Consider the following 11,470-nt stretch of genomic DNA (forward strand, 5'->3'; position numbering starts at 1 on the left):
ATAAAAACAGCAAGCATGTATTGCAGTAATATTGCGGTAAAGCATTGATTAGAGAACGCATGATAACATATATATACATTTTTCATTTAAAGATGCACTGCTCGGAAACCTCCACATTTGTTTTTAGTCCTGTGACCTCCAGGTGTATGCCCCCCCCCCCCCCCCCACCTGCCGCCGTCAAATCTTACACACCAGTGGCTCATTTCCAGCACATCTACACACATTCACACACAGGTGAGCACCAGACGTCACCGCGAGCACTTGGGAGGATGGTGCACATGGGTCCTAATTAGGCCTGAGGGCCGGCAAGGAGCAATCCTGGGGAACAAGCGGCCGCCAGAGTCTGATTAGACTCTCCCAGCGCAAGGCCCTCCTGAGATTGCTTGCGGGTCAAATCTCACACACACACACGCGCGCACACACACACGCTTTGCTTACTTTTCAAATCTAAACTCCCGCAGGAGGCAGCCTATGCAAATGTCGGAACTTCTTTGCCTTGGTAGCTTGGTGACGTGGCCTATTTGCACCTTGGCTAATGAGCTAGTTTAATAAATATTTGGTGATGATGCAAAATCATATCTTTGCTTATTTATAAAAAAAAAAAAAAAAAAAAGCCAAAATAGATGCTATTTTGTCGTGCATCTTGCCGACGAACGGGAGCCGCCGAAAGAAGAAGCAAGTTACTATTTTAAGCATTTTTGATGCTCAGCCGCAGTTGTATACAATAACTGTGAAAATACATTGCAGAAAAAAATGGCAGTTTTTTTTCCAAATCAATACATTCTGAACAAAACATGTCAAAGCGCCCCCCACCAAAAAAACCCCACAAATGAATTAATTGACAGTCTGAAGACAAAGTTGGAACTGTTTAAAAGTCACACAAATGTCAGCCAGATGTACTTCATCTCGACTTACTAGCCGGCACCAGCTACTCGCTGACTTTTAATGAGCTTTGCAAAAAAACACTTTCACAACCAACCTCGAGTTGTTCTTATTTTTTTTTAGTGATTCTTTAACAAGTGTTAGCATGGCCCTGCATTTCACATGTATGCTCCATTTAAGGTGTGCTACTTAAAACATGAGCCGTCCTTTATTCGGGATGCAAGATGAAAAACGAGGTTCCTCGGCTGACATTTGCCGGTGAACCCTGCTCGGTCCTCCGAATCGTTTGGTATGCCGACAGGATGTCCCGGCGGTCTAAATCGCTGGCGGCTTTGGAGCCAAATTAAAACCAAGCACTGACAACTCCGCGTCGCGGTCGCGAGTACATAATGATACGAGTTCTTACAAGTATTTGCAGTCTGAAGCGAGGTCTGTGGGGAGGGCACCGAGTTGGTGTGTGGAGGTGATGCGCTCTAATGAGCTTATAGTGAGGAAAGCAAAGAGCAGAAGAAATGAGGCTGGCCAAGTCAAGTTAAAGTCAGGTCATCTTTTTGTCAGGGGAGGCAGCAAAACTTTAGGATGTGGAAATTGCAAATCTGAGGCCGCAGGTTTGGATTTGAATCTTTAAGTTGGGGGTCTTCCAAGAAAAGGTTGTCCGTCCGTCCAGCCCCACCGGCCGCTTGTTTCACTCACCGAGTCGGCCTGGCAAAGCTGATGAGCTCGCAGGCGCGTCGATGGAGTTCTGGCCAGGAGACGCGTGCTAATTAGGATGCGCGCCTCGCCTCTCGCCGAGGAGGATAACAAGGCTGATCTCAAGGCTGCCTCGGGATGAGCCTCACATCCACGGCGAATCAAAACGTGTCTGATGTGTCAGCAGCCCCCCGGACCGCAGACCCGCCGCACCTGAGCTGGCGCGTTAAGATCTTGATGGGGGGTGAGGCAGCTTTCAATGCCGTATCACTGAGGAAAAGACAGATGACATCACAAAAAGAGAGGCAAAAATTGCTACTTCGGATCGCTGTAGTTTGGAGGGTGAGCAAACTGTGGCCCGCGGGCCACATTGGGGCCGCTACTTTCTTTAATTGGGCGTATCAATGCAGTGAAAATCATAGCGACTTGATTGTTGTTTGTTCTCATGAGCATCCTCACATGCACCCAAATCACACACACATGCACAAACAAAGAGAGTGGAGGATGGTCCAGACACCCGAGGCACCTTCTCTCAGATTGCACGTCAGATGCTGAAGACAGCTGCGCTCATCACGGCGTTTATGAATTCATTAGCTTTTATGTTTCTCCAAACACTCATTTATCTCCCCGAGAAAATCAAACAGGACAGACAAGGAGTCGTCTTCCTCTCTGAAGAAGGAAGAACTTTTGTCAACGCGCGGCACCGCACGTGCCAAAAAAAGCCTGCAGAATTTAAAGCTGGGTGGCAAGTCAGGCCCTGTTTTTGACAGGATGTGGGTGCAAAAGCGCATATGTTTGGGTGAAGACGGCTTTTAAAAAAAAAAATCAAAGTGCGTTATTTGCCTTCGTGAAAGCGCACTACATCAAAGTGTTCGCCTTCCTCTCCCGTGCAGCTTCCATCTCAGTGCCTCTAATGATAGAAGATACAAGGAGGTGCCACGGCTGCCAGCCAAAAGGAGATCGAGCGAGCGAGAGAGAAAGAGAGAGAAAGAGAGAGAGAAAGCACACATTGGAGGTGATGATTGACATGCCGGCATCTTTTTTAATATTCCTGTGATGTCGGTCCAGACGCATAGATGCCAATGATGGCGGCCTCGCACGTTGGCTGACGTGGCCGTCTGCTCGACAACCACCTGGCTGGCTGTGAGGAAAAAAGAAATATATATTTAAATATGCATCCTGCGATTTCTGAATGTTTTCTCAAGCACTCATCTTTCTCCAAGGTTCAACTTGTTTTTTCCGAGACGCTCTGTACATCTGCTCGGGTTTATGTAATTCAGTCGTGGATGTCCCGCCTGACGCGTCATGTATATTGCATGGACTAAAAAGCTGCTCTCTTGCCGCCCGCACTCAAGGCTTACTGGATTTTTCATCTCCAATTAAAAGGGAACTAAAGTATTGCATCGTTGGACTCGAGCGAAAGGGAGAAATAATTGACGGGCTCGCTCCCGAAACAAGTGAATTATTTAATCTGTTTTGGACTTTTATGGTGGTTCAAGAAAAAAGATGGCATGCTGAAAACGCAATTATATCTTGGATTTGGGCTATGTTGGGAAAAAGGCACATGAAATGCATTTTTTTTTTTTTTGGTGAGTTCTGGAATGCAAAAAGTCTCAAAGCTAATCACAAAGATGATGGCGGTCGTCATCTTCAATCCTGCAACAAAGAGACATCAATAAGGATCGAATTTGACTCAATTGCTCCGATCAATACGGCGAGATTGCATCGGGCACAATTCTGAGCCAAGCCAAAAGGCCGCTCGACGTGCAAACTAATTCCACGAGTTCACAAGTCAACAAGGCTGATGTCACGCTTGAAATCCGATCAAACTTTCAGATTCCTCCGATGAGGCCTCGCTAATGAGCCTCGCTTGGACGTCAGACAAACTGGAGACGATTATTGATGGCGGCAGAAAAGTCGGACTCTTGCCAGATTGCGGTCTGCGTGTTTTTTTTTTTTTTTTTTGAATTCTTGACAAGCATTTTAATTCCAGCAATTTCTGCAGCAGTAAAACAAAAAAGAAAACGTCGGATGTCTGGAGAGGACGGTTCGTGTCACTGCCAATCTTTTTTTAAATTTTTATCACTTCCCCAGGAGATGGAGCGAAAAGAAGGCGAGAAGGGAAGGTGAGAAAGCAGTCGGTGAAATTGATGACGTTTATGGAAAATTACAAGAGGGGGAATGAAAAAAAGAGGCAGGGTTAAAGGCTGCCAGCCTGGGGCCAAACTAATAAAAGTACAATTGAATCACATCTTAAATAAATGACAGCACTGTAGTTTAATAACGCGTCGGGCTCACCGATGGGAGGATATTCGACGCCACCATACGTCTTCATAATACGTGTAACCAGTTCAGGGACAAATTAAGTATTGCAAGTATTTCCTCAAGTGGCATTTGCAGGAAAATGTGGAGCGCCACCCAGAGGACACCATGGGTATTTTTTCCATCGCATATAAAGAAGAAAATGAACACAATTTTCAAGTGAGTCGCTTTACTTCTGAGCAGATTAAATGAGCAGTTGGTTAACATTCATACAAAATGTAATTGTGCAAACAAAGCGTCGATAAAGAATGCCTTCACATGCTCTCTGATGCTGGCTTCTTCTATTCTTTTTTTTTCTTCTTTTTTTGGAAAAATAGAACACTAAGAAATACTATGTACACAATCCAAGAGCTGTACGTCGTCAAACTCAGCGGAGGCCGTGAGCGAGAGGCTGCTTGCATAGTTGAGTGCATGCACAAGCAAGTCATCATGCAACGATTTTCACATGAGCTGCCATCTCACTGGCGGACGAAGGGGGGGCCACTAGATTAGGTAGACCTGCACAAGCCAATGAGACCGGATGCAAAAAGATGCTCGACTGTTTAAAATGGACCCAAAATAGTTGTCGATGACTTTGATAATCTATGAATTGACGATTAATCGCAATTGGGAGAAACTGCAATTATTAAAATGATTTATTGTTATCAATGAATTGCCGATTAATCGCAATTAGGAGAAACGGCAACTCAATTATTAAAATTCTGTCGATTACTTTGATAATCGATGAATTGTCGATTAATCGATTATCGCAATTAGGAGAAACAGCTACCCATGTAAAAAAACGCTGAATCATGGTGCAATTTTAAAAAAACTTGTCTCTTGTGTCAAATGTTACTTTTAGCCATATTTTAGCTCCCAAAATATTAGAAACACCTGCCAATACGATACATAAAATCCGATCTCATTCGATTGTGCAAGCGGACCGAATGGCCGTGTTGTGTTGTGTGCGCGTGCGTATGGCCTTTATACACCCTGTGTTCTTTTCAGAGGAATGTTCCGAGACAGCGTGGCAGTCAGAGAGCCCCGAGGCCACAAGTGGGCGCCGCAAGTAAAAGATGTGTTTTTACAGCTAAATAAACACGTACATTGAAGAACATGCTCGCGTCGTCTCCTCCAAAAAAAAAATACTCCTCGCACGATAACGACATTGAGTGTATGTAAACAGTGATTAAGGTTACATAGGTGCGTGTTACTTGAAATGACATATTCGCTGCTTCATAAATATTTATAAATTTACCAACACTTGCAGTTATATCATTTCGATTAAATACTATGATTATCTGATCTGAGGCACTGTTATTGACATTTGGCTCTCGGTAATTGGTGAGCTAAAGGTTTTGGGAAATTGTTTCAGAGTCCAGAAAAGACAAACTGACTCGCTCGTCTAAAAAGTTGGAGTATTGTTCGCCGGCGTTTTGAATTTGAAACCAGGCTTAAAAGACCGGCCGGCTAAGCTAACGGACACGACCAGGCAATCGTTTGGCTAAATGAGCGACCCATGCTTATGTATGTACAGTACAGTACAGTTCCTGGAAATCATCACGACCGTACAAAGTGCTTTGGTAAAACCCATTCCTAAATAAGTCGAGGACAAAAAAAGTGGACGAGAATGGCAGCTGGAAACCACTCAAAGGCTAAAAATGTCCATTTGGAGCTGCACGAGAAAAGGAGAGTAAGATGATGGTTTTTATTTGGACCTCTGGCTTGACTGAGTGGAGTTGATGGGGATTTTCCTGGACGCCATGGTCTTTTTCACAGGTTCTTTCTTTGCAGGTTCTTTTGCAGAAGAAGCCTGGTTGGTGGTTTCCGAGAGTTTGGATTTAGAGGAGGGCAGGAGGGAATGTTTGGCCGCAGCGGAACCTTTGGACGATTCCTTGTCCTTAGCCGCGGCGCCTTCCGAAGCCGCGTTTTGGGCTTTCCTGGTGGCTGCATCTCCGCCACCGTCTTCCAGACTTCCTTTGGGGTCTGTGGCTTTCCCGCCGTCTGTTGACTTGCGGGTGTCTTTGGGCCGCAGGGCAGTTTTGAAGAAGGACAAAGCTTTTTCCTCGGTCTTACTGTTCCTTCGAAGGGCTTTTGAGGACACGGCGGCCGACGGGGGGACGACACTGGAGGATCGCAGACTAGCCATGGAGGAGCTACTGCTTGAGCTTCGGGCCACCGTCCTGTTCTCCAGGGCTCGACCCGGCCTGCCCTCCCCTCGATTAGCGGCACCGGACCTGGACGAGGGACCCCCGTTGCTAATCTTCTTCTCTGACACGGCGTTGGCGCGTGAAGAATCCCGGCTGGCGCTCCTGTCGGCTCCTTTAGTCCTTCCTGAGGCGGAGCTTTTATCTCCGCCTCCTTTGGGGGCCGTCCTTCTCTGAGGGTGCGAACTTCCCGGGGAAGCGCTCCGCCTCTGTAGGGCGGAGTCAGGATGCAACCCCTCTTGAGTTTGGGCTGGGCCTCTTTTGGAAGGCGTCGCTGTTCTGGAGGATCCGGCTCGACTGACTTTGGGTGGTCCATCGGTTTTGTCCTTCGGATTGGACGCGGCAACGTTCGACTGCGCTCGAGCCGGCGACTTAACGACAGCAGGCGACGCCGGAGACAACGAGCTGGATGACGTCGAAGAAGCGGCGGGACGCTTCTTGGGGCTCCTTTCGCTTTCCACTCCAGTTTTTGCCGAGCTCCGTTTGCCACCTGTGGCCAAACTTCTTTGTTTCTGTTCCTTGTCGGTGCTCCCGTGTCGAGGACTGATTTGTTCGGCGCCGCTGACGAGATTGTTGTTATCCCCGGCCTGCGAGGAGATCCTCGGCTCGGCCTGTGACGCAGCTTTGGGGTGAAGCTGTTCTATCAGCCGCTTACTGCCGGGATTGTGATCCGACGCCGCGAGAGCGGACTTACCCCCGAGCTTTGGCGAACCGTTGAAGCAGGACGTCGACAGATTGGTATCGACAACCTCCCCTATCATTTCGAGCGTCGGGGAAGAGGAGTGGGATTCCAGGGAGAAGCGGGAGGGGGAGTTAGAACGGAGTTGAAGTTTAGCAGAGCACCAGGAAGGCTTCTGGCCGTTCTCACTGAGCACGAGCGGACTGGCGATGGACGTTCTGGAGGAGAAGGTCTGCCTTTGCATGCCTCTCACCACGGGGCGGCTCGATAGGCCTGCACGCCAGAAAGATTCACTCGAGAATAAATAAATTGCTCACCTGTGTGGAGGAATTTGCAGGCTTACCGTCATCCTCGCTCCGTTCGCCGGCAAACTCGGCCGATTCCGAGAGGGAGGCCAGCGAGGTTCGTCTGGAGGAACCCGACGAGGCTTGGCTCGGTGGACGGCTTCCCATCAGACGACCGATCCAATGCTCACACAGGGAAGAACTGGTCGATCCTGAAAACAATTGTTACATTTATTCCGTGGCGTGAAATTGACAGCGGAAATAAACTAAATTACCTCCCACAGAACTGTTGGCAGACCAAGACGGGATGGTGGCCCGTCTCTGATAAAACAAAATGTAAGCTGTCTGCTTGCAGACGTCCTCTTCTGATATCGGATGAACGTCGCTATCGTCGAAGCAATACCACTGCCCGTCAATGGAGTTCTTGCACTGAGCTACAGAATAAATAAATAAATAAATCCAAATAAATATAAATAAATAAGTAAATACAAAGGAGCGCAGTGTTAGCAGGTGTCTTGTTTTTTTTTTTTTTGGCTGGATGTGGTACCTGTGTAATGTCCTCCCTGCATGGTCCCATGATGGTTGCAGACGGCGTACAGATCGTAAAGATAATCCTCGGGATCCCGACCCAAGCCGTAAGGCCGTCTCCATGGCGACCAGTGCGAGGGTAGACTCCAGCTACTCTGGCTCCTCTTCACCATGTGCGGCGCCATGTCCATACCCGTTAGCGGGAACTTGACCATGTTCTGCATTTTCATCCGCCGATCCCCGTCCTATACGAGACCCAAAAAAATGAATGGTTTTGTTCCCGTGCGGGTATTTCCGAAAATCTCTCGCTACCTGTCGAAAGCGTTTGAGGTGAAGAATGAGGATGTCGGGCAGCGTCCACAAACTGAGCTTGATGCTGCCTTGCTGAAGCTGCTTACAGTGTGGACAGCGCCAGGCGTCGTCAGGAGCCAGCTGAAATGGACAAATAAGAGCCTTTCAAATCTCACGTCTTGGACTTGTTGATGACGTGAGCCCACCTGCTCCTCTTTGGTGTAGAGCTGGAAGCACTGAGCCAGCGAGCAGCTCTGAGGCTGCAAGTGCTGCTCCTTCGCTTGACGAACACTCTCAGCATCGGGGATGTATTCGTCCTCTGTTCTTTTAAACAGACTGGAAGTAGATGACAGATTTGCTGTGGTGAAGATGTGCAAGATATCACTCCAACCAAGTTTTACTTACTAATCTTTTGTCTCCTTGTCCCATTCCACAACAATTTTGACGTGAGGTGGCCCACCCGGGCCGCAGGATTTGTAAGCTCTGGACAATAAAAATATGCCCGGAATGGCGTTATGTAATGAACAGAAGGAGCAGGGCTCCCTCTAGTGGTGGTAACCGGCCTTACCTCTCCACAGAAGGATGGCAGAGCGGTTGCTCCTCCTGAGGCAGGAGATACGTGATCCCGACGACGCCCACCACACGTAACGTGAAGGGCCCCACCTGCCGGACCGTAGAGCAGCAAAATGGAATCACATTCAACGAGCGACCCGATTGCTTTCACGGGACGTACCTGCACGACGGCGCCCGGGCGCAAGAGATGATGCATCTTCTCCAGAATTTCCTTCTGGAGTACATCCCATGTGACAGTACGCTCCAGGTAGAGAATAAAAGGATTCCCAAACCTGAATCCCCAAAACAGTCTTGTGAATCCATTTTTTTGAAGCAGTATTTGCTTTTCATAAATGACTAAAACATTACAGTTATGCAAAGATCCCTCTGGACGTACCTGCGTCCTTGCTGACCGGCGCAGGCTCGGTTGCACACCAACAGCACCACCTTCTCGTCCTGCCCCGTGTTCTTATTGGGGCTGAGAGGCGGCGTGCCGGCCTCCTGGATTTGCGGGGACAACCGATTGTTATCCGTGCCGAATTTCAAGTTGTTCTGGTTGAGATTGGCATGTGGACTCCCTGTATTGCAGTCAAATGAATAAAAAATCGGGGATCGGTATCGGGGCGATAACGGGCTCATCGTACCGGCTCGCTTGGAGCGGATCTGATCGGGCCTGAAGAGCTCGGGCGTCTCGAAGGCAAAAATAGAATCGCTCTCCTGAATGATCTCCAGGTCGTCGTCGTCATCGCAGAAGGAGCGATGGAAGCCGTCGTAGTACATCTCGGTGAGGACGATCTGTGAGGGGGGGGGGGGGGGTGCTCAGATGGTTATTCCCAACCACGAGTGTGCCATGAGAGGAGCGTGTACCTGCTGCGCCGGGATTTTAGTCTCCTGGGCCACGGCTTGTCTGAGCCTGGACACGGTGCCCGACAGAGGCACGGCCACCCCGACCCTCATACAGTGGGAGCACTTGCCCTGGTACACCACCGTCACGTACAAGGGCCTGCGTGACCCCAAAAAAAAAAATAAGCGAGAATATATTTATTGATAGATTTGAACTCACCGCGTGTGAGGTACAGGGATTGGCAGTGAGATGCAGAGAAAAGGATCAAAGGTGTTGCTCTGTTTCTGGCAGTGAGGGCAAGTCAGGGAGGATCTGTAAGCAGAAACGTAAACAAACTTAAATTGTGTCACTCGGCTCATACGGTCAATGTTTGCGCGTCAATAAAAGCTGCAAACACTTTACCTGTATTGTGCCTGGAAAAGCTCTTGCACAAAAGAGCCAGGCACCGGAAGGGCAGATTCTCCTGGAGTGTTTTCGTTCTCCGCTGGAGGCTGCAAAGGCAAAAATGGGCACATGGGAAAATGACTTGGTGTCATGTAGTCGATTTTTGCTGTTTACCGTCCTGGGGGGCCTGACGTCAGGACGGATGATGTTGTTGAGGTCCTCGTGAACTCGATCCAGCAGCCACAGGAGGAATTCCTGGGCGTCGTGTTGGGAGTTGCCCTTGAACTGAAGGGCGCTCTTTGACACCACGTTCTGCAGCGGGGGAGAGCACAGTTATTATTGGATGGATGGATGGATGGATGGAGGTATATTTTGCCTTAGCACCATTAAATCTCATTCTGACTCCGCTCAGTCATAGCACGCTTCTTGAGGCTGTCGCTCGAACAAGAAAACATCTAAAAGCCGTCAACACGGTTCATACTCTGGCTGACAACCAAGCAAAGAATGAAGAAGAAAAAAAACCAGCCCAAAATAGGAGCGCTTTTAAGCAGACGCTACAAAGTCCTCGCTTCTTCTCGTCTCCCCTTTATGTCAATTGAAAAGATGAAAATAGAAGTGCAGAAGACAATGTGACGAGGGCATTAGGAATTTGTCAGGAGACGAGATGAAAAAGGGTTGCTTGTTACGGAAAAAGTAATTAAGTTCATTTTGAGCTTCATCTCACCTAGATTTTTTTTTTTTTTTTTAAATATATATTTCTAATTTATATGAGTGTCAAAACAGTCTACCTTAAAATCTCTGCTGTGTTGGGGCGTGTACTCAAAGGTCCACAGCGCTCGAACCAGGCCGGACAGCTGCTCGGTCACCTCCCCGGATTCCTCCCGCTGCTGCTGGCTGGACTTCTTCTGCACCCCGTTGGACTTAGTCGCCTTGGTATCGGCGCCACCGCCGGCCTCGGGTCCTGCACCTCCTCCCTCGCCCCGGAACTGCTCCAGGGCCAGGTACTCTGCAAAGAGCTCGGTGTTGCTTAGGCACTGCAGGATGGCGTTCATGAAGCAGGTGTTGCCGTGGTTCTTCAGCCCGGCCACGCCCGGAACCTTGTCGCCGAAGGGGAACCCCCCGCAGTCGCTGTCGTCCGACTGGAGCGAGCCACCTGTGGTGGTGGGGATCAACGAGGCGTCGTCCTTGTCGTCGCGGGCCGCCTGCTCGTCCGTACTAAAATGAGACAAAGTGGAGAGAGTCCGGAGAACTCTGTTCATGAAGCTGCCCACCGAGCGGACCGAGCTCCTCCGGAACAGCTTCTTGCTGAAGGATTTCTTCTCCTTGTTAGTGACCACTTTAGACATGGTGGCTGCTCTTCGGTGAAGTGCTGGACGAGAGGTTAGAACGTTTGCCTCACAGTTCTGAGGTTCCAGGTTTGAATCCGGGCTACGGGCTTTCCGTGTGGAGTTTGCATGTTCTCCCAGTAGAGTTTAGGTGAGCTTTCTCCGGCTCCGTCCCACTTTCCAAAAACAACATTGTTACGCATGCATGTCATAAACAACAACAACAAAACACTACAATAGATAGAAAAATATGAAATGTATATTTTGTTGTTGTTATTTTACCATAACGTAGCCTCTGCGGCTCTAGCACACTTAATGAGGTCAAAACAAAATGGCTGGATGTTTACAGAAAAACGAAGAAAAACAAACACTTTAAATCCTTTTTTTACAGCTCTTGGCTGGCACCCACGCGCGACATTACTCGGCCGTGTTGTCCACAGGGCCCGGGCATGTCCCACTTACAGGCCTGTTAGTTGTGAAAGCAGACAGACGGCCCCGCTTGC

The 11,470-nt window shown here is 48.8% G+C and overlaps 1 protein-coding gene across 2 annotated transcripts; it reads right to left on the reverse strand.

Moving 5' to 3' along the window:
• Positions 1-5,312: 5,312 nt before the first annotated feature.
• LOC119138445 (ubiquitin carboxyl-terminal hydrolase 31-like) lies at positions 5,313-11,212 on the reverse strand. Of its 2 annotated transcripts, XM_037278475.1 has the most exons (16): positions 10,431-11,212; positions 9,817-9,954; positions 9,661-9,749; positions 9,478-9,570; positions 9,282-9,417; positions 9,059-9,209; positions 8,812-8,992; positions 8,596-8,707; positions 8,431-8,525; positions 8,268-8,345; positions 8,069-8,198; positions 7,884-8,003; positions 7,591-7,816; positions 7,319-7,477; positions 7,103-7,255; positions 5,313-7,032 (listed from the first exon to the last, which is right to left on the reverse strand). In XM_037278475.1, exons 1-16 carry the CDS (start codon positions 10,986-10,988, stop codon positions 5,582-5,584), a joined length of 3,870 nt encoding a protein of 1,289 aa, XP_037134370.1. In that variant the 5' UTR covers positions 10,989-11,212; the 3' UTR covers positions 5,313-5,581. The 2 variants fall into 2 exon arrangements, with proteins under 2 accessions (XP_037134370.1, XP_037134369.1); XM_037278474.1 differs by having other exon boundaries at positions 8,812-9,209.
• Between the last annotated feature and the right edge of the window lie 258 nt (positions 11,213-11,470).

The sequence above is a fragment of the Syngnathus acus genome, chromosome 19 (genome assembly GCF_901709675.1).
Source record: "Syngnathus acus chromosome 19, fSynAcu1.2, whole genome shotgun sequence".
Classification (NCBI taxonomy): Eukaryota; Metazoa; Chordata; class Actinopteri; order Syngnathiformes; family Syngnathidae; genus Syngnathus; species Syngnathus acus.